The sequence below is a fragment of the Coregonus lavaretus genome (genome assembly GCF_964263955.1).
Source record: "Coregonus lavaretus genome assembly, chromosome: 31".
NCBI lineage: Eukaryota > Metazoa > Chordata > Actinopteri > Salmoniformes > Salmonidae > Coregonus > Coregonus lavaretus.
The window spans coordinates 31,420,854-31,448,381 of NC_140018.1; the positions used below are offsets into that span (position 1 = coordinate 31,420,854).

Below are 27,528 nucleotides of genomic sequence, written 5' to 3' on the forward strand. Positions count from 1 at the left end.
TGCTATTATCTGAATCTGAAATCTGTTGCTTTGTAGAGAAGCAAGTGTTATGGAGTAAATAGGTAATCTCAGTTAACCCAGTACTAAATTCGTTTTTTAAAAATACAAGTGCAAATCCAATAATCGTATCCTTTAAGAAAAACGTTACTTTTCATACAGTACTTTTATTTTACGCACATCACATTCTGTCGCTTCTCTCTCTGACAGACTGATGGGGTATGAGAGGATGTTTTGTCTTTGATACTCAGCTCTTAACTATGTGTCTGTGTTCTGTGCAGTTCTGCTACTCTAAAGCAGACAGCATCAGAGATGAGACGAGAAGTGCATCTCTCTCTCTCTGCTGAGTCTCCCCCGAGTCCCCATCTGTTAGTGCCACAGCGGCACCAGCCTGCATAGCATTCAGACAGAGGAGAAAGAGAGACAGCTGGACTCAGGAACTAAACTCTTTCATGTTAGCTTCTGTTTATGTAGAGGTAGAGTCATACAGATCTAAAACATTTCACATTTCCAACAGTGAACAATTGCTTCGCAGAAAACTAAAAGAGACATCAGATGTTTTTTGAAGGAAAATCCAAGAGATGGAGCCATGCGGTGGATGTGAAATATTTAACCGACAACCTCAGAATGAGTATTAGTTGAGAGCCATATACTGTAGCCAGTGTGCTCAGAATCACACGGTGTGGGGGTTGGCAGCTCGTAGGCACAGTGAATCACAGAGGGGCCCGCCATGGGCAGAGGGGATGAGGTGGGGAGGATGGAGAATGAAGGGACCAGTGAGGCTGCATGGCTCCATCTGGAGCCGGGGCTGGTAATTATGGGTAAGAGAAGCAGCCTCAGCCTGGTACCATCTGCCAGGGGGCCAACTGAGTCTGGGGGAGACTAGGGAAGGCTAGGTGGAGGCTGGGGGAGAATGGGGGAGGCAGGATGGGGGAGGCTGGGGGAGGCAGAGGGCAGCTGGGGGAGGCACTGGAAGGCTGGGGGAGGCAGGGGGAGACTGGGCTGCATCACTGGGGCTCAGAGGAGGCTGAGATCGGGGCTCTGACAGGAGGACCAGCACCTGCCTTAGGGCCACTGGGCCCTCTCTACACTGCCTCAGACCAGCCAGCGGGAAACACGGGCCACCACACCAGGCCACCACCAGCAGCTGGACTAGGGGCTGCCACACAGTGTGAAGGTAGGAGTGGGATTGACTGTGTAACACTATAGAGTCGTGGTCAAATGTTTTGAGAATGACACAAGTATTGGTCTTCACAAAGTTTGCTGCTTCAGTGTTTTTAGATATTTTTGTCAGATGTTACTATGGTATACTGAAGTATAATTACAAGCATTCCATAAGTGTCAAAGGCTTTTATTGACAATTACATGAAGTTTATGCAAATAATCAATATTTACAGTGTTGACCCTTCTTTTTCAAGACCTCTACAATCTGCCCTGGCATGCTGTCAATTAACTTCTGGGCCACATCCTGACTGATGGCAGCCCATTCTTGCATAATCAATGCTTGGAGTTTGTCAGAATTTTTGGGTTTTTGTTTGTCCACCCACCTCTTGAGGATTGACCACAAGTTCTCAATGGGATTAAGGTCTGGGGAGTTTCCTGGCCATGGACCCAAAATGTCAATGTTTTGTTCCCCGAGCCACTTAGTTATCACTTTTGCCTTATGGCAAGGTGCTCCATCATGCTGGAAAAGGCATTGTTCGTCACCAAACTGTTCTTGGATGGTTGGGATAAATTGCTCTCAGAGGATATGTTGGTACCATTCTTTATTCATGGCTGTGTTCTTAGGCAAAATTGTGAGTGAGCCCACTCCCTTGGCTGAGAAGCAACCCCACAAATGAATGTTCTCAGGATGCTTTACTGTTGGCATGACACAGGACTGATGGTAGCGCTCACCTTGTCTTCTCTGGACAAGCTTTTTTCCGGATGCCCCAAACAATCGGAAAGGGGATTCATCAGAGAAAATGACTTTACCCCAGTCCTCAGCAGTCCAATCCCTGTACCTTTTGCAGAATATCAGTCTGTCCCTGATGTTTTTCCTGGAGAGAAGTGGCTTCCTCGCTGCCCTTCTTGACACCAGGCCATCCTCCAAAAGTCTTCGCCTCACTGTGCGTGCAGATGCACTCACACCTGCCTGCTGCCATTCCTGAGCAACCTCTGCACTGGTGGTGCCCCGATCCCGTAGCTGAATCAACTTTAGGAGACGGTCCTGGCGCTTGCTGGACTTTCTTGGGCGCCCTGAAGCCTTCTTCACAACAATTGAACATCTCTCCTTGAAGTTCTTGATGATCTGATAAATGGTTGATATAGGTGCAATCTTACTAGCAGCAATATCCTTGCCTGTGAAGCACTTTTTGTGCAAAACAATGATGACGGCACATGTTTCCTTGCAGGTAACCATGGTTAACAGAGGAAGAACAATGATTTCAAGCACCACCCTCCTTTTAAAGCTTCCAGTCTGTTATTCTAACTCAATCAGCATGACAGAGTGATCTCCAGCCTTGTCCTCATCAACACTCTCACCTGTGTTAACGAGAGAATCACTGACATGATGTCAGCTGGTCCTTTTGTGGCAGGGCTGAAATGCAGTGGAAATGTTTTTTGGGGATTAAGTTCATTTTCACGGCAAAGAGGGACTTTGCAATGAATTGCAATTCATCTGATCACCCTTCATAACATTCTGGAGTATATGCAAATTGCCATCATCAAAACTGAGGCAGCAGACTTTGTGAAAATTAATATTTGTGTCATTCTCAAAACTTTTGACCACGACTGTACCCTTTGACCTATTCATAATATTATTTTAGAAAATTGATGAATAGACATGAAAGACCTGCTTCCCAGAGAGCGCTTCACAGTCTGTTTGACCTGTCTGTTCAGGTCAAGGCGTACTTTGTTTGGTTACACATGATTGACAACAATGATACAGGCTATACATGTACTGTATGTGTTAAGCCTAATTTATACCTCACATGACTGATGCAAAATAGTGATCCTACACATATATATTTTAAAAACTTTTTAGCCCTTTTTTCTCCCCAATTTCGTGATATCCAGTTGGTAGTTACAGTCTTGTCCCATCGCTGCAACTCCCGTACGGACTCGAGAGAGGCGAAGGTCGAGAGCCACGCATCCTCCGAAACACGACCCTCCCAAGCCGCACTGCTTCTTAACACACTGTTCGCTTAACCCGAAAGCCAGCTGGAGGAAATGCCGTATAATTGACGACCGAAGTCAGCGTGCATGGCCCACCACAAGGAGTCGCTAGAGCGCGATGGGACAAGGACACCAGGCCGGCCAAACCCTCCCCTAACCCGGACGACGCTGGGCCAATTGTGCGCTGCCTCATTGTTCTCCTGGTTGCGGCTGTCTGCGACACAGCCTGGGATCGAACCCGGGTCTGTAGTGACGCCTCTAGCACTGTGGTGCAGTGGTCCAAGCCACTCTGTAGTGACGCCTCTAGCACTGTGTCGCAGGATAGCCATTTTGCGTAACTAATTGTAGTTCTTGCATTGCGTACTGCGTAGGGTATAACTCACGCTTTAAATAAACCAACAGTATGAATAAGGTAATTTAATTGACAACCTATATTCTCATCAGTACACGCTTAGAAAAAAGTGTTCCAAAAGAGTTCTTGGCTGTCCCCATAGGAGAACCCTTTTTGGTTCCAGATTGAACCTTTTTGGGTTCCATGTAGAACCCTCTATGGAAAGGGTTCTACCTGGAACTCAAAAAGGTTCTACCTGTAACCAAAAGGGCTCTACCTGGAACAGCCGAAGAACCCTTTTAGGTTCTCGATAGCACCTTTTTTCTAAGAGTGTACTACATAACTACATTTTAAGGCCTAAATGAGGTTAGAGAACCACTTCCACATCAGTTGTCCAAGTCTTTACTTTTGTTAAAGTGTTGTTTAGTATGTGTTATTTGATTGCAGCTATTTGTTCTCTAAAACCAAATCCTGCCTCCATCTCTACCCACGCGGGTTTTCTAATCCGGCTGGTTCAACAGATTGGCAGAATACAAAATGCAGCGAGGGGCTCTGTAGTGGAGATAAAGTGCTCTGCTTTGATCCCTGCTCACTTTGTTATTTTTTGTGAAAAACAAAAAGTAAACGGGCAAAACTGAAACTCTTTATACTAAAGTTAGCGTCCATGTGAGCAATTGGTATTATATGCGGTGGTTTAACGAATCCTAGATTTAGAATGCCCCCTTGTGGCTGTAAAATAGTATTTCAGCTCCCTACTCCCAACTTCAATTCTCAAAATTCCAGTCAGTAGCCTACATTGAAATCAAGATGCAATAATCGCATCACGCCTTTGTACCTGCATTGTCTGCAACATCTCTAGTAAGATAACAACATGTGATCTAGCCTCTGATGGTGTGTTCTGTCGTTCTGTGTGCAACGGAGTGAACATGGCAGTGCTGCTGTGTTCCTGTGTGGTGTGTGGCCCAGGCCCGGACAGATGGCCGAGGTGGTCGGTGGAGAGGCACATGAATTGATTAAGCTTGGTGGTGAACTGTTGCCATGTGAGGCAGCTGCCCACCTGCCCCTGCGGGTTCCTGTGCCAGGCCATGCGTGGTCCAGGGCGGCAGCACCAGATGCTGCACCCTGTGCCCCCTGTGCCCATGCCCGGTTTGGACCACACGCACCAGATGTTGCCACTTCCTGACTTGGGCTGGGGGAGCCTGTTTGTATTAAGAGGTCCAGAGAGGGTTTGGTGTCCTCTCCAAATGACTGACTGTAGAGGGGCAGAGGATGGTGGCCTGTATGCATCATAATATCTATAGGGTACCAAAAGCAACGTTTGTGTAATATAGTCTTAATGTAAATTATTTGTAGTCCTCCTGTATATTGTGCTCCCCCACTCAATGAATAATAGCAGAGATAACTGCACTGAAAAATCATCTTATCTTACTTTCCCTCTGCATCTGTTATAATCTGAAGCCTGTACAGTGCAGATAGCTGATCTCACATTTCATTTTCTACCATGCCCTGTGGTCTCTCTATGTGAGACATGTATGGGAATGACTACACATGCGCGGGTGTTGAAATACGTGTGTTGTGTATCGTGTCAAATGTTTAACTAAATGGTCTGTAAATAGAGTATATATCGCTACAAAAATACTCTACAACTAAAGCAATTGTTGAAGGTCAACAGGTGTCCATCATTATTGCAGGCCTACCGTTCAAAGAGGGAGAGGATGCGATGGAGAGAGCCAGGGTACTTCTGACGGTGGGGATCCAGGGTGACCCGATGCCTGTGCTAGTAGCAGCCGAGCAGATGCGGTCGAGGGGCCGGTGCCCAGGTGTGATCAAGCTGGAACTGCGCTCTGTCCAGGAGAAAGTGGCTGTCCTTCGGCAGAAACAAAAGCTAAAGAGTGACGAAAGGTTCAGCAGGGTCTATCTACAATCGGCAAAGTCACACACGGAGCGACTCATATCTGAACTTCCGACCTTGAATAACTTCTACATCACTGGGAGTGGGCGAGTGATGCAACGACCTCATGATGGTAGCAGGAGTCGGGAAGGAGGGATAGCTAGTAAGTGCCGACCAGTTTACTCTTGTTCAGTGGAACGTTAATGGTTGGACGGCTTTGAACTGTGAGCTAAAACAATTGATGTTACTTTCACTGAATCCTGACATTATATCCCTGAATGAGACACATCTAACAGGCCCGCATTCAATTTAAATGGACGGGGACACTTGGTTTGGACTTAATAGGAAAAGGCACGTAAGAGCGCCTAAAGGATCTGGTGGAGTTGGACTTTTGGTTAGAAACAAGATACTTGAATCTTATAAAGTAAATGTGACTGACAAATCAATGGATTGCATAATGGGACTGAGATTTGATTATCGGAAAATATTGGTTTGTTATTTTATCCTCTTATCAGCCTCCTGAGGGCTCTACATGGGGACGGGATTTTCATTCTTTCTTTAGCCACCTGCTGGCTCAAATGTATACTTTTTCTGAGGTTGACGCTATTTACTGCTGTGGAGTTTTAAATAATCGTATTGCTGGTTTGGAAAACTGTATTAATGATGTTGATAATTACATTTAAGTCATTTAGCAGACGCTCTTATCCAGAGCGACTTACAGTTAGTGAATATTTTTTTTTATACTGGCCCCCCGTGGGAAACGAACCCACAACCCTGGCATTGCAAACGCCATGCTCTATCAACTGAGCTACATCCCTGCCGGCCATTCCCTCCCCTACCCTGGACGGATTGTGCGCCGCCCATGAGTCTCCCAGTCGCGGCCGGCTGCGACAGAGCCTGGATTCGAACCAGGATCTCTAGTGGCACAGTTAGCACTGCGATGCAGTGCCTTAGACCACTGCGCCACTCAGGAGTATAATGTTACACCCAGGTCCAATTTAGACACTGTGTTACATAAGCATGATGAAACCTTACTGGAATTCCTAAAGGATTCAAATGCTCTATTCTAAATGGAAGATTATCCCCTGAGAAAGATAATTTCATATCAATCTCTACAAAAGGGAAAGCAGTTGTTGATTACATCATTACCCCCCATGACTGTTTAAATACATGTTTTGGAGTTTAATGTCTTTACTCCTAATGAGTTGGCGGAAAGTGTGGGAGTTGACTGTATCTCTTTAATTGGGGATCGATGTAGAATACCTGACCATATTGTGTTGAGTCTGACACTTCAGGCTGGGGTTCAATCTCGTCTGTAATGATATATCTGAAGGCCAGACTAGTGTATGTATCAAGCGAAGACCCAGAAACCTACCCAATAATTTCCTTTCATCCAATATGTGTTGTAATGCTCTGCTGGAGCTTATTGATCAATTTGAAATACACCAGAAAACTCAAGATGGCATTGACTCGTGGTGTGACAGATTCTGTGATGTGCTATATAGTGAATTGGATGACTATCTCATAGTAACAAAGTGAAAAAAGGTTTTTAGAAATGTTTGCTTTACTATGAGACTCGAAATTGAGCTCAGGTGCATCCTGTTTCCATTGATCATCGTTGAGATGTTTCGACAACTTGATTGGAGTCCACTTGTGGTAAATTCAGTTGATTGGACATGATTTGGAAAGGCACACACCTGTCTATATAACGTCCCACAGTTGACAGTGCATGTCAGAGCAAAAACCAAGCCATGAGGTTGAAGGAATAGTCCATAAAGCTCCGAGACAGAATTGTGTTGAGTCACAGATCTGGGGAAGGGTACCAAAAAAATTCTGCAGCATTGAAGGTCCCCAAGAACACAGTGGCCTCCATCATTCTTAAATGGAAGAAGTTTGGAACCACCAAGACTCTTCCTAGAGCTGGCCGCCCGGCCAAACTGAGCAATCGGGGGAGAAGGGTCTTGGTCAGGGAGGTGACCAAGAACCCGATGGGTACTCTGACAGAGCTCCAGAGTTCATCTGTGGAGATGGGAGAACCTTCCAGAAGGACAACCATCTCTGCAGCACTCCACCAATCAGGCCTTTATGGTAGAGTGGCCAGACGGAAGCCACTCCTCAGTAAAAGGCACATGACAGCCCGCTTGGAGTTTGCCAAAAGGCACCTAAAGGACTCTCAGACCATGAGAAACAAGATTATCTGGTCTGATGAAACCAAGATTGAACTCTTTGGCCTGAATGCCAAGCGTCACATCTGGAGGAAACCTGTCACCATCCCTACGGTGAAGCATGGTGGTGGCAGCATCATGTTGTGAACCGTTACCTGCCTCTGATTTTCCTTTCATGTATTTCCACTCAAGCCATTCTCAAAGAACCTGTGTTGCCTATGGTAGATCTGTTATTCAGAACACCCTATCCTCTTGGTGTAAACCTAGGGTGGTTTAGTCAGATCAATGGGACTGAACTGAGTTTAGTCACAGCCCCTCTCGGCCAGGGTGTGTGACACGTGCGCCACTTTTGACCAGAGCCCTATTTTACATTTTTCACATTTTAGTCATTTAGCAGACGCTCTTATCCAGAGCGACTTACATGAGCAATTAGGGTTAAGTGGCTTGCTCAAGGGCACATCGACAGATTTTTCACCTAGTCGGCTCGGGGATTAGAACCAGCGACCTTTCGGTTACTGGCATAACGCTCTTAACCACTAAGCTACCTGCCGCCCCTATGGGGTGCCATCTGGGAGAACTAACTTCATCAATCCCATCCTAACAGACTTTATAAACTACAAATTAGCTAGAAATGTACTCCGGCATTGGATCGGAGACACATCCACAGTTTTCATTTTATTCACTCAAAGCACAACCAAGGATCCGATCCCTGCTACCAGAACAAGCAAAATTTGCTTTTTTATTCACAATATAAGTGGCATTACAAACAAATGTACAGTATGAAAACATCTGAACAGAAATCAAACTCATGTACAGTGGGGATAACAAGTATTTGATACACTGCCGATTTTGCAGGTTTTCCTACTTACAAAGCATGTAGAGGTCTGTCATTTTTATCATAGGTACACTTCAACTGTGAGAGACAGCATCTAAAACAAAAATCCAGAAAATCACATTGTATGATTTTTAAGTAATTAATTTGCATTTTATTGCATGACATAAGTATTTGATACATCAGAAAAGCAGAACTTAATATTTGGTACAGAAACCTTTGTTTGCAATTACAGAGATCACACGTTTCCTGTAGGTCTTGACCAGGTTTGCACACACTGCAGCAGGGATTTTGGCCCACTCCTCCATACAGACCTTCTCCAGATCCTTCAGGTTTCGGGGCTGTCGCTGGGCAATACGGACTTTCAGCTCCCTCCAAAGATTTTCTATTGGGTTCAGGTCTGGAGACTGGCTAGGCCACTCCAGGACCTTGAGATGCTTCTTACGGAGCCACTCCTTAGTTGCCCTGGCTGTGTGTTTTGGGTCGTTGTCATGCTGGAAGACCCAGCCACGACCCATCTTCAATGCTCTTACTGAGGGAAGGAGGTTGTTGGCCAAGATCTTGCAATACATGGCCCCATCCATCCTCCCCTCAATACGGTGCAGTCATCCTGTCCCCTTTCCACCTCCATGCTTCACGGTTGGGATGGTGTTCTTGGGGTTGTACTCATCCTTCTTCTTCCTCCAAACACGGTGAGTGGAGTTTAGACCAAAAAGCTCTATTTTTGTCTCATCAGACCACATGACCTTCTCCCATTCCTCCTCTGGATCATCCAGATGGTCATTGGCAAACTTCAGACGGGCCTGGACATGCGCTGGCTTGAGCAGGGGGACCTTGCGTGCACTGCAGGATTTTAATCCATGACGGCGTAGTGTGTTACTAATGGTTTTCTTTGAGACTGTGGTCCCAGCTCTCTTCAGGTCATTGACCAGGTCCTGCCGTGTAGTTCTGGGCTGATCCCTCACCTTCCTCATGATCATTGATGCCCCACGAGATGAGATCTTGCATGGAGCCCCAGACCGAGGGTGATTGACCGTCATCTTGAACTTCTTCCATTTTCTAATAATTGCGCCAACAGTTTTTGCCTTCTCACCAAGCTGCTTGCCTATTGTCCTGTAGCCCATCCCAGCCTTGTGCAGGTCTACAATTTTATCCCTGATGTCCTTACACAGCTCTCTGGTCTTGGCCATTGTGGAGAGTTTGGAGTCTGTTTGATTGAATGTGTGGACAGGTGTCTTTTATACAGGTAACGAGTTCAAACAGGTGCAGTTAATACAGGTCATGAGTGGAGAACAGGAGGGCTTCTTAAAAAAAAACTAACAGGTCTGTGAGAGCCGGAATTCTTCCTCGTTGGTAGGTGATCAAATACTTATGTCATGCAATAAAATGGCATTTAATTACTTAAAAATCATACAATGTGATTTTCTGGATTTTTGTTTTAGATTCCGCCTCTCACAGTTGAAGTGTACCTATGATAAAAATGACAGACCTCTACATGCTTTGTAAGTAGGAAAACCTGCAAAATCGGCAGTGTATCAAATACTTGTTCTCCCCACTGTATTTGTATTTATTATGGATCCCTGTTAGCTGCTTCCTGGAGTCCAGCAAAATTAAGGCAGTTATACAATTTTAAATACATTACAATACATTCACAACAGATTTGGCTCTTTGTAGTACTGTGCGCCTCCCATAGTCTGTTCTGGACTTGGGGACTGTGAAGAGACCTCTGGTGGCATGTCTTGTGGAGTATGGATGGGTATCCGAGCTGTGTGCCAGTAGTTCAAACAGACAGCTCGGTGCATTCAACATGTCAATACCTCTCACAAATACAAGTAGTGATGAAGTCAATGTCTCCTCCACTTTGAGCCAGGAGAGATTGACATGCACATTATTAATGTTAGCTCTCTGTGTACATTTAAGGGCCAGCCGTGCTGCCCTGTTCTGAACCAATTGCAATTTTCCTAAGTCCCTCTTTGTGGCACCTGACCACATGACTGGACAGTAGTCCAGGTGTGACAAAACGAGGGCCTGTAGGACCTGCCTTGTTGATAGTGCTGTTAAAAAGGCAGAGTATCACTTTATTATGGACAGACTTCTCCCCATTTTAGCTACTGTTGTATCAATATGTTTTGACCATGACAGTTTACAATCCAGGATTACTCCAAGCAGTTTAGTCACCTCAACTTGCTCAATTTCCACATTATTCATTACAAGATTTAGTTGAGGTTTAGTGAATTTGTCCCAAATACAATGCTTTTTGTTTTTGAAATATTTAGGACTAACTTATTCCTTGCCACCCATTCTGAAACTAACTGCAGCTCTTTGTTAAGTGTTGCAGTCATTTCAGTCACTGTAGTAGCTGACGTGTATAGTGTTGAGTCATCCGCATACATAGACACACTGGCTTTACTCAAAGCCAGTGGCATGTCGTTAGTAAAGATTGAAAAAAGTAAGGGGCCTAGACAGCAGCCCTGGGGAATTCCTGATTCTACCTGGATTATGTTGGAGAGGCTTCCATTAAAGAACCCCCTCTGTGTTCTGTTAGACAGGTAACTCTTTAGCCACAATAGAGCAGGGGGAGTAAAGCCATAACACATATATTTTTCCAGCAGCAGACTATGATCAATAATGTCACACTGAAGTCTAACAAAACAGCCCCACAATCTTTTTATCATCAATTCCTCTCAGCCAATCATCAGTCATTTGTGTAAGTGCTGTGCTTGATGAATGCCCTTCCCTATAAGCGTGCTGAAAGTCTGTTGTCAATTTGTTTACTGTAAAATAGCATTTTATCTGGTCAAACACAATTATTTCCAAACGTTTACTAAGGGTTGGTAACTGGCTGATTGGTCGGCTATTTGAGCCAGTAAAGGGGGCTTTACTATTCTTAGGTAGCGGAATGACTTTTGCTTCCCTCCAGGCCTGAGGGCACACACTTTCTAGTAGGCTTAAATTGAAGATATGGCAAATAGGAGTGGAAATATCGTCCGCTATTATACTCAGTAATTTTCCAAATACAAAAAAAATACAAAATACAAATACAAAAATATAAAGAAATGACATCAGTGAACACACTACAGGTGGTTCTGACCTAGACATCTTAAGGGATCATTTGGCTCAAATATTTGACCCACAATTATAAATAAGCCTATTAGCCCATTCTCCCCCAACACACACCTCCTTGCTGCTCAGATAAGTCTGCTAAGCTTTACTGAACCAATTGCTGCTTTAAAACTGGACCAGGATGTGTTGGGCCCATATTTGGAGTCTGACTCAATTGGTCAGGTTTTGTGAAGGAATACCATGAAATTACTGGAAAGAGTAGTACATTTCAAAATGAAACAAATCATGGCATGGAAGTACATCCATATTAATCTCGTCCACCAGCAGGCTCTCTCTATGGTAGCAATTGAGCCTGTGGACGAGGTTACCTCGGTATACACAAAACAGTTTGATAGAATACCTTTAAACTTTTAAAACCCAATGTACACCATTGTCATGTCACATAATTATTTAAAGTAAAGCTACTATTCTATCCACAAAAATTCAACATGAAAGCAATTAAGTCTTTCTAATCATAATTGGTGTCAAGGGTAACAGAACAATGCTAGCACATACAGTGCATTCGGAAAGTATTCAGACCCCTTGACTTTTTCCACGTTTTGTTATGTTACAGCCTTATTCTAAAATTGATTAAATCGTTTTTTCCCCTCCAATCTACACACAATACTCCATAATGACAAAGCAAAAACATGTTTTTAGAAATGTTTGCAAATGTATAAAAAAATCATCTGAAATATCACATTTACATAACTATTCAGACCCTTTACTCAGTCCTTTGTTGAAGCACCTTTGGCAGTGACTACAGCCTCAAGTCTTCTTGGTTATGATGGTACAAGGAAGGCACACCTGTATTTGGGGAGTTTCTCCCATTCTTCTCTGTAGATCCGCTCAAGCTCTGTCAGGTTGGATGGGGACCCTAAGCAGCTATTTTCAGGTCTCTCCAGAGATGTTCGATCAGGTTCAAGTCCGGGCTCTGGCTGGGCCAATCAAAGACATTCAGAGACTTGTCCCTAAGCCACTCCTGCGTTGTCTTGGCTGTGTGCTTAGGGTCGTTGTCCTGTTGGAAGGTGAATTTTCACCCCAGTCGGAGATCCTGAGTGCTCTGGAGCAGGTTTTCATCAAGGATCTCTCTGTACTTTGCTCCGTTCATCTTTCCCTCGATCCTGACTAGTCTCCCAGTCCCTGCCGCTGAAAAACATCCCCACAGCATGATGCTTCCAACACCATGCTTCACCGTAGGGATGGTGCCAGGTTTCCTTTCAGATGTGACGCTTGGCATTCAGGCCAAAGTGTTCAATCTTGGTCCTTTAGGTGCCTTTTGACAAACTCCAAGCAGGTTGTCATGTGCCTTTTACTCAGGAGTGGCTTCCGTCTGGCCACTCTACCATAAAGGCCTGATTGGTGGAGTGCTGCAGAGATGGTTGTCCTTCTGGAAGGTTCTCCCATCTCCACAGAGGAACTCTGGAGCTCTGTCAGAGTGATCATCGGGTTCTTGGGGACTTCCTGACCAAGGCCCTTCTCTCCCGATTGCTCAGTTTGGCCGGGCGGCCAGATCTAGGAAGAGTGTTGGTGGTTCCAAACTTCTTCCATTTAAGAATGATGGAGGCCACTGTCTTCTTTGGGACCTTCAATGCTGCAAAATTTTTTTGGTACCCTTCCCCAGATCTGTGCTTCGACACAATCCTGTCTCGGAGCTCTGCAGACAATTCCTTCGACCTCATGGCTTGGTTTTTGCACTGACATGCACTGTCAACTGTGGGACCTTATATAGACAGGTGTGTGCCTTTCCAAATAATGTCCAATCAATTGGATTTACCACAGGTGGACTCCAATCAAGTTGTCAAAACATCTCAAGGATGATCAATGGAAAGAATGCACCTGAGCTCAATTTCTAGTCTCATAGGAAAGGGTCTGAATACTTATGTAAATAAGGTATTTCAGGTTTTTTATAAATTTGCAAAAAAAATTAAAACCCCCTTTTTTTTTTATTCAATCCATTTTAGAATAAGGCTGTAACGTAACAGAATGTGGAAATAGTCAAGGGGTCTGAATACTTTCCGAATCCACTGTCTGTGACAAATTGTAGGTTATATAACAGAACATATTTGGAATGTACTATATCAAATAAGAGCATTTTGGTTAAAAAAAAAAGGGATTGTGAATCGATCACATCATATCAAAATAGATTTTAAAGGCATTTTATGGCACCTTGGCTACATCAACTCATGTACATTGTCTAATATAAGAAGGTAAGTTGAACTCATAAAGGGGTAAAGGGTTTCACTGCTAGTATAGATAATGGACGGAGGTTGAACTGCTACAGAATGGGTTATTTGGTGGACATTAGAGCTTGCTACCAGGGTTGGGGTCAATTCGTTTTCCATCTCAGTCAATCCAGGAAGTAAACTGAAATTCCAGTTTCAAATGTTTCTCATAAAGAAGCATTGAGCAAAGTTGAAATTGAACATTTTTACTCCCTGAATTGATTGAAATGAAATGACCCCAACCCTGCTTGCTACATCTCGGCTGCCTGTTTGCTGTTTTTTCTACTGTGTTTAATAGAAATACTGAAAGATCAATGTTGCACCATCCCCCCTGGATTTTAGCAAAGGATTCAATGGTAAATACTTTCAATGGAGGTTTACAAATAGTCTTCTTCTGGAGAACGAGAGTCAATTCTAAGTGGTGGCATGGTTGACAGAGTAGATTATACAACATCCTCAACCATACAGTAGACATTCAACCTGTAGGTTATGCTGAACAACATTCACATCTTTTATTTGACAATTACTTCCCAGCGAGTCTATAATACAAAACAAAACGCTCATAATATATTCTAGGGATGGTGTGAGTCCTCAGAGGTTTAGCTTACATGATACAAACTGAAAATCTAAAATCATTGTTTATGTTCTTATAGAAATAGAAACACTTAAAATCTATTAAAATAATTTATCTGTGCCTGTTTGAGCTTGCCTGGCTTAATGAACCAATAGAAAAGTCCCAAAACTGCAAACCAGGTAGACTCAAGCAAACGCTCAAAGTATTTGAATCGATTTTTCAAGTATTTGAAAACTAGGTCTGTATAGAAAACTGAAGAGCAAGGGGAGGGAGAAGGGGTTGGTAAATAAATAACCCCCAACCAAATCCTTATAAACCTGGAGGAGACTCTTCCACATACCGTGACTGATAGCCAAGGCTGATCCCTCCAAATATACCAAACTTATATTTGCAGTCCCCCAAAACAAGCACCAAGATAGCTGTACAAGACAACAACAAAAAAATACTTCACCTTGAACCCGACACACACATAAATGATCCCATATTGAGAATATCTTCCAAGCCCTCTGAACCAACAACCAACATTGACTGGTGCTGTGTTCTGTTCTCTCCTCTGCAGGCCCTTCTTAACACATGGAACATCACAACAGAACCACAAAGTGAGTGCCCTCTCAACCAAACTTGCTGGCTGTGTTCCTCATCCACCTACACTGCTCTGCCCCAGCGACCAATCCACCAATCCCTAAGAGCCCTCTTGGCAGGTGGGAGGGACTAAAACACCATAAGGAGTGGATAACTAACCAACCACCAAGTTCACCAACAGGCCTGGTGCCCCTGTCTGTCCGGTGAGCTGGCATGACTGTGCCCAGGGTGGAGTTGGTTAGGTTGGCAGAGGGTCGTCATCCCCTTTACTGCATTTACACTTGCAGCACAAAACGAAGGGTGAGGCTATGAGGAGAAAGGGAGACGCCAACAGCAGGAGCAGCCCGAAGCCAGCGAATATCCCCACCACCTGCAGAGAGAGGGAGGGGGAGAGATGTGGAAGTGTGCTTTTACTATATACCCTCTTCAACCCCAACAAGCAAGCACATATATCTAAGCCCTTTTTACGTCACTAGTTGTAACATGGGATTCATGAGGTGCTTGTTTTAACCCAGACATCACAAGATACCAGAGAGAAGTGATGTACAGTACAATGATGCACCAACACAAAATGTATTCAATCTCTAATTTGCCTGAGCAGTAGTACAGTAACAATCCACAAGGAGGCAGTAGTTCCCCAAACATATAATCTACATTGAGACAGGGCTGGCGTCCACTTAGTGTTTATGACACTGAGTCATCCTTTTGCATTTTCCTATTTGACCTTCACAAATACAGTGCCTTACAAAAGTATTCATCCCCCTTGGCATTTTTCCTATTTTGTTGCATTACAACCTGTAATTTAAATGGATTTTTATTTGGATTTCATGTAATGGACATACACAAAATAGTCCAAATTGGTGAAGTGAAATGAAAAAAATAACTTGTTTCAAAAAATTCAAAAAAATAAATAACAGAAAGGGGGTGCGTGCATATGTATACACCCCTTTTGCTATGAAGCCCCTAAATAAGATCTGGGGCAACCAAAAAATTGAAAGAATATGGCACCACAACAAACCTGACAAGAGAGGGCTGCCCACCAAAACTCACGGACCAGGCAAGGAGGGCATTAATCAGAGAGGCAACAAAGAGACCAAAGATAACCCTGAAGGAGCTTCAACGCTCCACAGCGGAGATTGGAGTGTCTGCCCATAGGACCACTTTAAGCCGTACACGCCACAGAGCTGGCCAGAAAAAAGCCATTGCTTAAAGAAAAAAATAAGCAAACATGTTTGGTGTTCGCCAAAGGCCATGTGGGAGACTCCCCAAACATATGGAAGAAGGTACTCTGTTCAGATGAGACTAAAATTGAGCTTTTTGGCCATCAAGGAAAACGCTATGTCTGGGGCAAACCCAACACCTCTCATCACCCCGAGAACACCATCCCCACAGTGAAGCATGGTGGTGGCAGCATCATGCTGTGGGGATGTTTTTCATCGGCAGGGACTGGGAATCTTGTCAGAATTTAATGAATGATGGATGGCGCTAAATACAGGGAAAGTATTGAGGGAAACCTGTTTCAGTCTTCCAGAGATTTGAGACTGGGACGGAGGTTCACCTTCCAGCAGGACAATGACCCTAAGCATTCTGCTAAAGCAACACTCGAGTGGTATAAGGGGAAATATTTAAATGCCTTGGAATGGCCTAGTCAAATCCCAGACCTCAATCCAATTGAGAATCTGTGGTATGACTTAAAGAATGCTGAACACCAGCGAAACCCATCCAACTTGAAGGAGCTGGAGCAGTTTTGCCTTGAAGAATGGGCAAAAATCCCAGTGGCTAGATGTGCCAAGATTATAGAGACATACCCCAAGAGAAGAGGGGTGAATAGTTATGCACGCTCAAGTTTTCAGTTTTTTGGTCTTATTTCTTGTTTGTTTCACAAATGCCAAGGGGGGTGAATACTTTCGCAAGCCACTGTTTATACATCACTTAGTGTCCATGACAATAAACAACCATCAGGCAACATCATTGTGTTGAGTCTAATGGGAGCAGAGCTTTCAAGAACCCCTTTAAAATATTGATGAAGCAGTTGGGGCATCCTTATAGTGGTGTTAAACTTACATAAGACCTACAGAGGAACAAGTGTGGCCAGATATACACTACCGGTCAAAAGTTTTAGAACACCTACTCATTCAAGGGTTTTTCTTTATTTGTACTATTTTCTACATTGTAGAATAATAGTGAAGATATCAAAAATATGTTAATAACACATATGGAATCACGTAGTAACCAAAAAAGTGTTAAACAAATCAAGTTTTATTTTATATTTGAGATTCTTCAAATAGCCACCCTTTGCCTTGATGACAGCTTTGCAGACTCTTGGCATTCTCTCAACTAGCTTCATGAGGTAGTCACCTGGAATGCATTTCAATTAACAGGTGTGCCTTCTTAAAAGTTAATTTGTGAAATGTATTTCCTTCTTAATGCGTTTGAGCCAATCAGTTGTGTTGTGACAAGGTAGGGTGGCTATACAGAAGATAGCCCTATTTGGTAAAAGACCAAGTCCATATTATGTCAAGAACAGCTCAAATAAGCAAAGAGAAACAACAGTCCATCATTACTTTAAAACATGAAGGTCAGTCAATACGGAACATTTCAAGAACTTTGAAAGTCGCAAAAACCATCAAGTGCTATGAAACTGGCTCTCATGAGGCCCGCCACAGGAATGGAAGACCCAGAGTTACCTCTGCTGCAGAGGATAAGTTCATTAGAGTTACCAGCCTCAGAAATTGCAGTCCAAATAAATGCTTCAGAGTTCAAGTAACAGACACATCTCAACATCAACTGTTCAGAGGAGACTGTGTGAATCAGGCCTTCATGGTCGAATTGCTGCAAAGAAACCACTACTAAAGGATACCAATAAGAAGAAGAGACTTGCTTGGGCAAAGAAACACGAGCAATGGACATTAGACCGGTGGAAATGTGTCCTTTGGTCTGGAGTCCAAAATTGAGATATTTGGTTCCAACCGCTGTGTCTTTGTGAGACGTGGTGTGGGTGAACGGATGATCTCTGCATGTGTATTTCCCACTGTAAAGCATGGAGGAGGAGGTGTTATGGTGTGGGGGTTCTTTGCTGGTGACACTGTCTGTGATTTATTTAGAATTCAAGGCACACTTAACCAGTATGGCTACCACAGCATTTTGCAGCGATACGCCATCCCATCTGGTTTGGGCTTAGTGGGACTATCATTTGTTTTTTAACAGGACAATGATGCAACACACCTCCAGGCTGTGTAAGGGCTATTTGACCAATAAGGAGAGTGATGGAGTGCTGCATCAGATGACCTGGCCTCCACAATCCCCCGACCTCAACCAAATTGAGATGGTTTGGGATGAGTCGGACCACAGAGTGAAGGAAAAGCAGCCAACAAGTGCTCAGCATATGTGGGAACTCTTTCAAGACTGTTGGAAAAGCATTCCAGGTGAAGCTGGTTGAGAGAATGCCAAGAGTGTGCAAAGCTGTCATCAAGGCAAAGGTTGGCTATTTGAAGAATCTCAAATATAAAATATATTTTGATTTATTTAACACTTTTTTGGTTACTACATGATTCCATATGTGTTATTTCATAGTTTTGACATCTTCACTATTATTCTACAATGTAGAAAATAGTACAAATAAAGAAAAACCCTTGAATGAGTAGGTGTTCTAAAACTTTTGACCGGTAGTGTATATCTGGCCACACTTGTTCCTCTGTAGGTCTTATGTAAGTTTAACACCACTATAAGGATGCCCCAACTGCTTCATCAATATTTTAAAGGGGTTCTTGAAAGCTCTGCTCCCATTAGACTCAACACAATGATGTTGCCTGATGGTTGTTTATTGTCATGGACACTAAGTGATGTATAAACAGTGGCTTTAAAAATAAAGAAAAATCCTTGAATGAGTAGGTGTTCTAAAACTTTTCACCGGTAGTGTATTCACACACTTATCAATCCTATTTTTTAAAATGTTTGTTCTCATGCTGTCTGAGACCTTCTCCTATACCTGCTTCTAAAGTGACATACATAACTTTAAACTTCAAACCTACACAAGTGGCTGAATTTTTTTATGCCACTTAGTACCCATTTGTGGTAATAATTTTTCCTTTTTCTTTTCAATGACATACAGATACTTTGAAAATGAGGACTTGTAACTGTAATATAGGACATATACACTGCTCAAAAAAATAAAGGGAACACTTAAACAACACAATGTAACTCCAAGTCAATCACACTTCTGTGAAATCAAACTGTCCACTTAGGAAGCAACACTGATTGACAATAAATGTCACATGCTGTTGTGCAAATGGAATAGACAACAGGTGGAAATGATAGGCAATTAGCAAGACACCCCCAAAAAAGGACTGGTTTTGCAGGTGGTGACCACAGACCACTTCTCAGTTCCTATGCTTCCTGGCTGATGTTTTGGTCACTTTTGAATGCTGGCGGTGCTTTCACTCTAGTGGTAGCATGAGACGGAGTCTACAACCCACACAAGTGGCTCAGGTAGTGCAGCTCATCCAGGATGGCACATCAATAAGAGCTGTGGCAAGAAGGTTTGCTGTGTCTGTCAGCGTAGTGTCCAGAGCATGGAGGCGCTACCAGGAGACAGGCCAGTACATCAGGAGACGTGGAGGAGGCCGTAGGAGGGCAACAACCCAGCAGCAGGACTGCTACCTCCGCCTTTGTGCAAGGAGGAGCAGGAGGAGCACTGCCAGAGCCCTGCAAAATGACCTCCAGCAGGCCACAAATGTGCATGTGTCTGCTCAAATGGTCAGAAACAGACTCCATGAGGGTGGTATGAGGGCCCGAAGTCCACAGGTGGGGGTTGTGCTTACAGCCCAACACCGTGCAGGACGTTTGGCATTTGCCAGAGAACACCAAGATTGGCAAATTCGCCACTGGCGCCCTGTGCTCTTCACAGACGAAAGCAGGTTCACACTGAGCACATGTGACAGACGTGACAGAGTCTGGAGACGCCGTGGAGAACGTTCTGCTGCCTGCAACATCCTCCAGCATGACCGGTTTGGCGGTGGGTCAGTCATGGTGTGGGGTGGCATTTCTTTGGGGGGCCGCACAGCCCTCCATGTGCTCGCCAGAGGTAGCCTGACTGCCATTAGGTACCGAGATGAGATCCTCAGACCCCTTGTGAGACCATATGCTGGTGCGGTTGGCCCTGGGTTCCTCCTAATGCAAGACAATGCTAGACCTCATGTGGCTGGAGTGTGTCAGCAGTTCCTGCAAGAGGAAGGCATTGATGCTATGGACTGGCCCGCCCGTTCCCCAGACGTGAATCCAATTGAGCACATCTGGGACATCATGTCTCGCTCCATCCACCAATGCCACGTTGCACCACAGACTGTCCAGGAGTTGGCGGATGCTTTAGTCCAGGTCTGGGAGGAGATCCCTCAGGAGACCATCCGCCACCTCATCAGGAGCATGCCCAGGCGTTGTAGGAAGGTCATACAGGCACGTGGAGGCCACACACACTACTGAGCCTCATTTTGACTTGTTTTAAGGACATTACATCAAAGTTGGATCAGCCTGTAGTGTGGTTTTCCACTTTAATTTTGAGGGTGACTCCAAATCCAGACCTCCATGGGTTGATACATTTGATTTCCATTGATCATTTTTGTGTGATTTTGTTGTCAGCACATTCAACTATGTAAAGAAAAAAGTATTTAATAAGATTATTTCATTCATTCAGATCTAGGATGTGTTATTTTAGTGTTCCCTTTATTTTTTTGAGCAGTGTAGTAGATACTGCTGCCACAGCTAGCCCGTGTGACTGACTGGGTTTGAATCTGGGACTCCAGCATGCCAAAAGCCTGTGTTAGCCCGCTGAGCTAAAGCCAACTAATGACTCGTTTTTACAATACAGTACCTGTGTCCGGTGCCAGATAACGGAAGCTCTGGAGAGGCCCAGTTTGTTTCTGCACGGCCCTTCGTCATAGTGGATCAGGAGGAAGTCATCCTGGAGAGAGAGAAGGAATCACTATCAGGGTTAAATCCTGAATTAAATATGTTAAGTCAGGGTTAAATGTGGGGGCAGATCCACTAGAAAAATGTAAGTACGTTCATATAACTCTGTTGCTTGGTCACTTTGTGCAGGTTCCAAACAATTAAATAGATCACTAGAGTATTAGTGTTCCCTATGGCAGGCTCAGGCAGTACCAGCAGAAGGGTGTGTTTGTGTGTGTGTGTGTGTGTATGCGTGTTTGTGATTGTGTGTGTATGTTCAGTGTTGGTTGTTTAACTCACTTCCAGAGACTCCAGGCAGTACCAGCAGAAGGGTGTGTTTGTGTGTGTATGCGTGTTTGTGATTGTGTGTGTATGTTCAGTGTTGGTTGGTTAACTCACTTCCAGAGACTCCAGGCAGTACCAACAGAAGGTGCGCTTACAGTTCTTGCACATCATCTGAGCACAGCCCTTGTCCCTCTCAATGTACACCTTACACTTGGGACAGCGCTTGATGGGCGTGTCGTCATCGCTATTGTAGAAGGAACTGAAAGACAAGAGACAATGAACGTCAAGGTGGGACATAGATAGACCAGTACATACTGAACTGTCAAGAATAACAAGAGTAATACGAACAGCTAAAAATCACTGCGTTATTGAGTCTTTATTGGGCTGTGTTATTGAGCACATTAGATAGAACCTTCCCATTTCACTCAGTTTCAAAACGTTTTCTTCCTACTGAACCTACGCTGTGTGGTCCTCCTGAGTGTTGTTGTGACAGTTTGTGTATCAGTATGATAGTGTAGTCTACAGTAGGAGTGTTGTGTTATCAAGTGTTGGAACCTACCTGTAAAAGCCTACCTGGTCTCCCCAGGTAGGAAGGTGTGATGGTGTATTTGGCCAGGGGTTGGAACCAAAATTATTTTCCAATTGTACCCTTCCAAGCAGAACCCCTATTTATTTCGTTCTGTTCCGGTGTTCCAACCAGTAAATAACGTTCTGAAACGGTTCAACATTGTTTTTACATTTAGCTCATTAATTTACTCCACCAATCAGCGCAGAAGTGACTGGGTGGGGAGGGAGCAAGAGAGAGGGGTGGACATAGAGGGGGCTTGGTTTGAAGCGCTGAACATCATGACGTGCATTGGAATGTGTTTAGGTTATTACTAGCTTTATAACTGTACAGAATAACAATTGTTTTGGGGAATGAAAAATAATTGTATTAACCGGTTCTCAAGATTTGAAAATAACGGTTCTGTTCCAGAACACTAGAGATCACTTTCGGTTTTCTGTTCTGTTCCCTGAACCGGTTCCAACCTCTGGTATTGGTGTGATAGTGTACAGTGTTAGTGTATAGGGATGTATAGTTTACAGGTGTGTTGCAGTAATGTCCTACCTGGTCTCCCCGGGTAGGAAGATGTTGTCCTGGCAGGCATGTCCTTTATGCCAGTCGTCCCGGCAGGCCGAGCAGAACTCCAGCCTGCACACAGAGCACTGGACCAGCTGTGGCAACTCCATCTCCCCCTCCTTCAGCTGGCACACTGCCTGGCACGACGAGGACGGGCACCAGGTCCGGCACGGGTCCAACAGCACCTCTGTGGAACTCACACAGTGACAGGGTCGTATTCATTAGGGTACATCGTAGCAAAGCGTTTTGCAATGGAAACATTTTCTTGTTGGATAAGTTCAGGTAGTCCCTCCCTCTTCAGTCCATTTCCTTACTTTTCCTCCCATCACACAGGGACAAAGCTGCCTGGCATCATAGAAATAGAATTACTGGTACACTCAATATGGCCGCCGGTCCACTCATCACAGAACATACTAGTCATTCTATATCTATAGCTGGGACCTCATACCTCAACGGGGGAACATGTGAGAACGGAACACCCAATAGAAGAAGAACAAGACTACAAGCACAGCTTTTAAAGCCTTTTTCACTTAATCTTTGGCATCTTAATAAAAGCTATTTTGAGATAAAGAATGATTCTTTGTCCTGGTTTGAGCTCTCTTTGATCACGATTATGCTAATCTTCTTGGAACTTTTCTGTGGACAGGAGTAAAAATAAAAGCCCCACTCATCCAGTACAAGATACATAACAACTGCTGTGTGTGTGTGTGTGTGGGTGTGGCTCCACTGGAATTAGAAAGTGCTCATCCACCATTATTCATGAGCCAGATGCCTTGGGATTGTTTTTCTGAGGATGTTGCCAATTAAATCCTACACAAATCCAATTAAACAGAATTTAATTAGTTAAGATGGAGAGAAAATGCTCCCAGCCCACTGCTCTCTTCTTCTCTCTGAGAGCCTTAAACCTTTTAAAAGAGGTTAAGAAAGGCCTAAAAGTGGAAGGAGAAAGCTGAATAAACAGTCAAGTGTCTCCATTCTCTCTACTTCTACAGTCTGTGTATGGTAAGGGTTAAGGTTCAAGGGTCACTGGGTCAGCCATCAGCCACTCTTCTCTCTGAGAGTCTTATATAATGTTTTAACAGAGGTTAAAGATAGGTATACAGTGGATGAGAAGGAAGGAGGGAGTCACATTGATGAATAACCAGTGACTCCTCTCATCTCTCTCTCACCACTCCCACAGCTTGTGAATCAATCAAATGTATTCGTAAAGCCCTTTTCACATCAGCAGATGTCACAAAGTGCTTATATAGAAACCCAGCCTAAAACCACAAAGAGCAAGCAATGCAGATGTAGAAGCCCGGTGGTTAGGAAACACTCTCTAGAAAGGCAGGAACCTAGGAAGAAACCTAGGATGTTGCCCATCCACTCACCTCTCTCAAACTGCAGCCTCCTGTACCTCTGCATGCTCTCTTCTGCCACCATGCATTCCATCTGTAAGAGAGAGAAATACAGAGACAAACACATATGGATTAAGTCTCTCAGCACCCTGTTTTATGGATTTAAGCCTCTGCACTCCTGACCTGTTGATGACTCATCCAGGCTTAATGGGAAGAGAGTCAAATAGCTACAGTACATGGGGATCTCAGTGGCAGTGTCCCTAATGGCACCCTATTCCCTATTTAGTGTACTACTTTTGACCAGGGCCCATAGGTCTCTGGTCAAAAGTAGTGCACTATATAGGGAATAGGGTGTCATCAGTGAGTTCAATGGGAAACCTGGAAGGACTACTGTACTGTACCTCGTTCTCCAGCAGGTGTCCATGTTTTGGGCAGGCAGAGTCTGGACAGCTAATAGCAGTTTCGAGGCCCTCTTTGATCAGAAATTCCACATACTGCTTCAAGCACTGTAAGGGAGAAAGAGAGAAGTTAAACTTGACTATAAAATACAATGAATAGTGGGCGTGTCCCAAATGGCATCCTATTCAATATATAGTGCACTACATTTGACCAGAGCCCTAAGGGCCCTGGTCCAAAAGTAGTTTACTACATAGGGAATAGGGTGCCATTTGGGACACAGCCTAGTAGGCGTGGGAACCATGAACGTTTGTCTTGACAGTTTGACAGTTACCATAAGGAGTGGAAACCATGGACAGTTTGCCTTGTGTTATGTTCAGCACTGCTGAGTGCTGTTTTGTTCGCAGTCACACTCTTCACTAAGTACAGCCCTACTTAAAAGGGCGTTGTTAAGCTAACAGTCAGAGAATATGGCTATATCAGGATCCATTAGGCCTGGGTGGAGTTCATTAAGCACCAAACTGACGAAAACTGACTGAAACAGGGAGGGACTACCTAGACGTGTCCAATAGGAAACATTAATTTTCACCTTCTGTTGCAAAACGTTTTCCGTTACTTGCCCTTATGAATGTGACCCAGAGTCGTATTCATTAGGCCACACCCGTAGCAAAATGTTTTGCAAGTTCGTTTGGTACTTTGTTCTTTGGTAACACAACCCAGTCTTAATGGCGCCTAATACACTGAGTGTACAAAACATTACATTACATTACATTTTAGTCATTTAGCAGACGCTCTTATCCAGAGCGACTTACAGGAGCAATTAGGGTTAAGTGCCTTGCTCAAGGGCACATTTACGTCATTTAGCAGACGCTCTTATCCAGAGCGACTACAAATTGGTGCATTCACCCTATAGCCAGTGGGATAACCACTTTACAATAAAAAAAAAAAAAGTTGTAATTTTCTTTTAAATTTATTAATTTTTTTTTTATTATTTTTTTTAATTTTTTTTTTGGGGGGGGGGGGGGGGGGTAGAAAGATTACTTTATCCTATCCCAGGTGTTCCTTAAAGAGGTGGGGTTTCAAATGTCTCCGGAAGGTGGTGAGTGACTCCGCTGTCCTGGCGTCGTGAGGGAGCTTGTTCCACCATTGGGGTGCCAGAGCAGCGAACAGTTTTGACTGGGCTGAGCGGGAACTATGCTTCCGCAGAGGAAGGGGAGACATTAGGAACACCTGCTCTTTCCATGACAGACTCACCAGGTAAAAGCTATGATCGCTTATTGATATCACCTGTTAAATCCACTTCAATCATTGTAGATAAAGGGGAAGAGACAGGTTAAAGAAGGATTTTAAAGCCTTGAGACAATTGAGGATTGTGTATGTGTGCCATTCATTGGGTGAATGAGCAAGACAAAAGATATAAGTGCTTTTGAACGGGGTATGGTAGTAGGTGCCAGGCGCACCGGTTTGAGTGTGTCAAGAACTGCAACGCTGCTGGGCTTTTCACGCTCAACAGTTTCCCATGTGTATCAAGAATGGTCCACCATCCAACGGACAAACAGCCAACTTGACACAACTGTGGGAAGCATTGGAGTCAACATGGGCCAGCCTCCCTGTCGAATGCTTTCGACACCTTGTACAGTCCATGCCCCGACAAATTGAGGCTGTTCTGAGGGCAAAAGAGGGTGCAACTCGATATGAGGTATTCCTAATGTTTTGTACACAGTGTATAGCCATGTACTCTGTCTGTTAGCTTAACAATTCCCTTTCCTCTACACCTGAAAAGCAGTGTGCTGACTGGTCTGCCCTGTCCCTGCTCCTGTTTTTCCCACTGTTGCAAAATGTTTTAAAACCTTTTCAATTGCATGCCCTAATGAACAGGACCCAGTCAAATGTGTTGGTTGTATCTACTGACCAGGCTGCAGAAGACACATTGGCACTGGCTGATGGTGGTCATCTGCTCCTGGGGGAACTCTCCAAGGCACAGCTTGCAGGACATCAGGGGGTCCAGGGCCAGGTCCCGGGTGGGACAGTACCGTGCTGATGGGGCCGTCGACATGGCATCTGACACAGGTGACCTGGAACATAAAAAGGTGATGGGGTCAGACATAATAATAAGATTGTAGAACATCAGCGAGCATGTCTGAGAATAATCTACACTCTTTCTGTTTTTCTGCTTTAGAAATTAATATAACATCAAATGATGGTTTGATGATTTTCAATTGGACCGTCCAGTGACTATTCTTTAAATGAACAGTGTTTCTTCTAAGGTTCTACATAATAAGGTCTTCATAACAACAGGCAGTCTAAAAATGAATACAAAAAAGCTTCATTTTGGTTCTTTTGTAATGAATATTCAGTCGGTCTTGCACCTTTGAAGACGTTATGGAGTCATGAAAGCAACCCCTAGTCATCCTCAGCTACTGCTTTTTAATGCAGAGGCCACATCGCTAAGAGCCGCTCTCTTTCTTCCTCAACCCCCCCCCCCCCCCCTCGGTGGTGTCTACAGTAGCTAGCTTGTCAAAAGCACTCCTCAGGCTGCTAGGCAACCAGCAGACAGACAAGAGGGCCAGTGGCTAACAACTCCACATAAGAACAGTACAGCATAGACCAGCCTCTCTCTCCTCCACACAGTTCCAGAGCGAGAGAGAGATTCTTCATTTCAGAGACATAATTTCAAACAAGAGTGAGTGCATGGGAGAAGCTTTATTCAAACAACAAGTTCCTCTCACCACACAGAGTAGAGGTAACTTGTGAATTGACTGGCCAGGCACCATGGCTGGGTTAAGCCCTGAAATAGCCCCACTCTGCACTGTGTGAAAGGGATGCATCATGGAGAGGAACATGCTACTGTGGAACTGGAACCAGGGCCAAGTTCAAGCCTCAATGGTCCAAGCTCCTACTAAGTTCCTATTGACGAACAAAGACAGGAATGAGTGTTGCTTGCCTTTCACTCACCACAGAGCCATGCATCACTAGTACTGTAACCAGCCTACACAACTTCTCTTTTCAGCTGTAAAATGACTCATGTGGCTTGGTACTGGTAGTGTGTGTCACCCATAGATGGAGACAGGGTTGGAAACAGATGGAACTGAAGGATGTGCTACAGTCTGTTCAGTGCTGGCCACACACACACTAGAGCAGGGAGGGGTCTCAACTTACTGTTGAGAGTTAGAATACAAGCGGGGAAATTTTGAGATGTCAGCAAAACATAGCCCATGTCAGCAAAACATTTTTAGGTTGGTAAATTCGTCTAGCAGCCAGGTATCATGGTTGAATTACCGACCGGGGTGCTCCCATTGATTTTGTTAGTCACTCTCACTCAAACTTCTCTCCACCCTATTGCAAACTTTCTCAACCCTATGGCAAAATCTTTTCTCTGCCCTATGGCAGAATGTGTATAATTGCAGGAAATGTACTCAAAAATTGTTTCTCTCCGTTGTCAAGAGGCCCCCACCCCCATCAAAGTTCCCCATCCCTGCACTAAAAGTACTGTAGGAGGACCTCCTGGTGTAGTGTGTGTGGATGACCAAAATAACATGGTTTTACCATAGCCAGAGCCCCCTCCCACCCACACCACTCTAATATTAGGAAC

General features: G+C 44.3%; 1 protein-coding gene across 1 annotated transcript; it reads right to left on the minus strand.

Annotated features, from left to right (window-relative positions):
- Positions 1–15,093: 15,093 nt before the first annotated feature.
- Positions 15,094–25,992, minus strand: LOC311106499 (putative E3 ubiquitin-protein ligase RNF144A-A; the record flags this gene model as incomplete). Its single annotated transcript, XM_084148847.1, has 7 exons — positions 15,094–15,225; positions 20,722–20,811; positions 21,198–21,342; positions 22,192–22,390; positions 23,574–23,634; positions 23,942–24,046; positions 25,849–25,992. 7 exons carry the CDS (start codon positions 25,990–25,992, stop codon positions 15,094–15,096), a joined length of 876 nt encoding a protein of 291 aa, XP_084004973.1.
- Between the last annotated feature and the right edge of the window lie 1,536 nt (positions 25,993–27,528).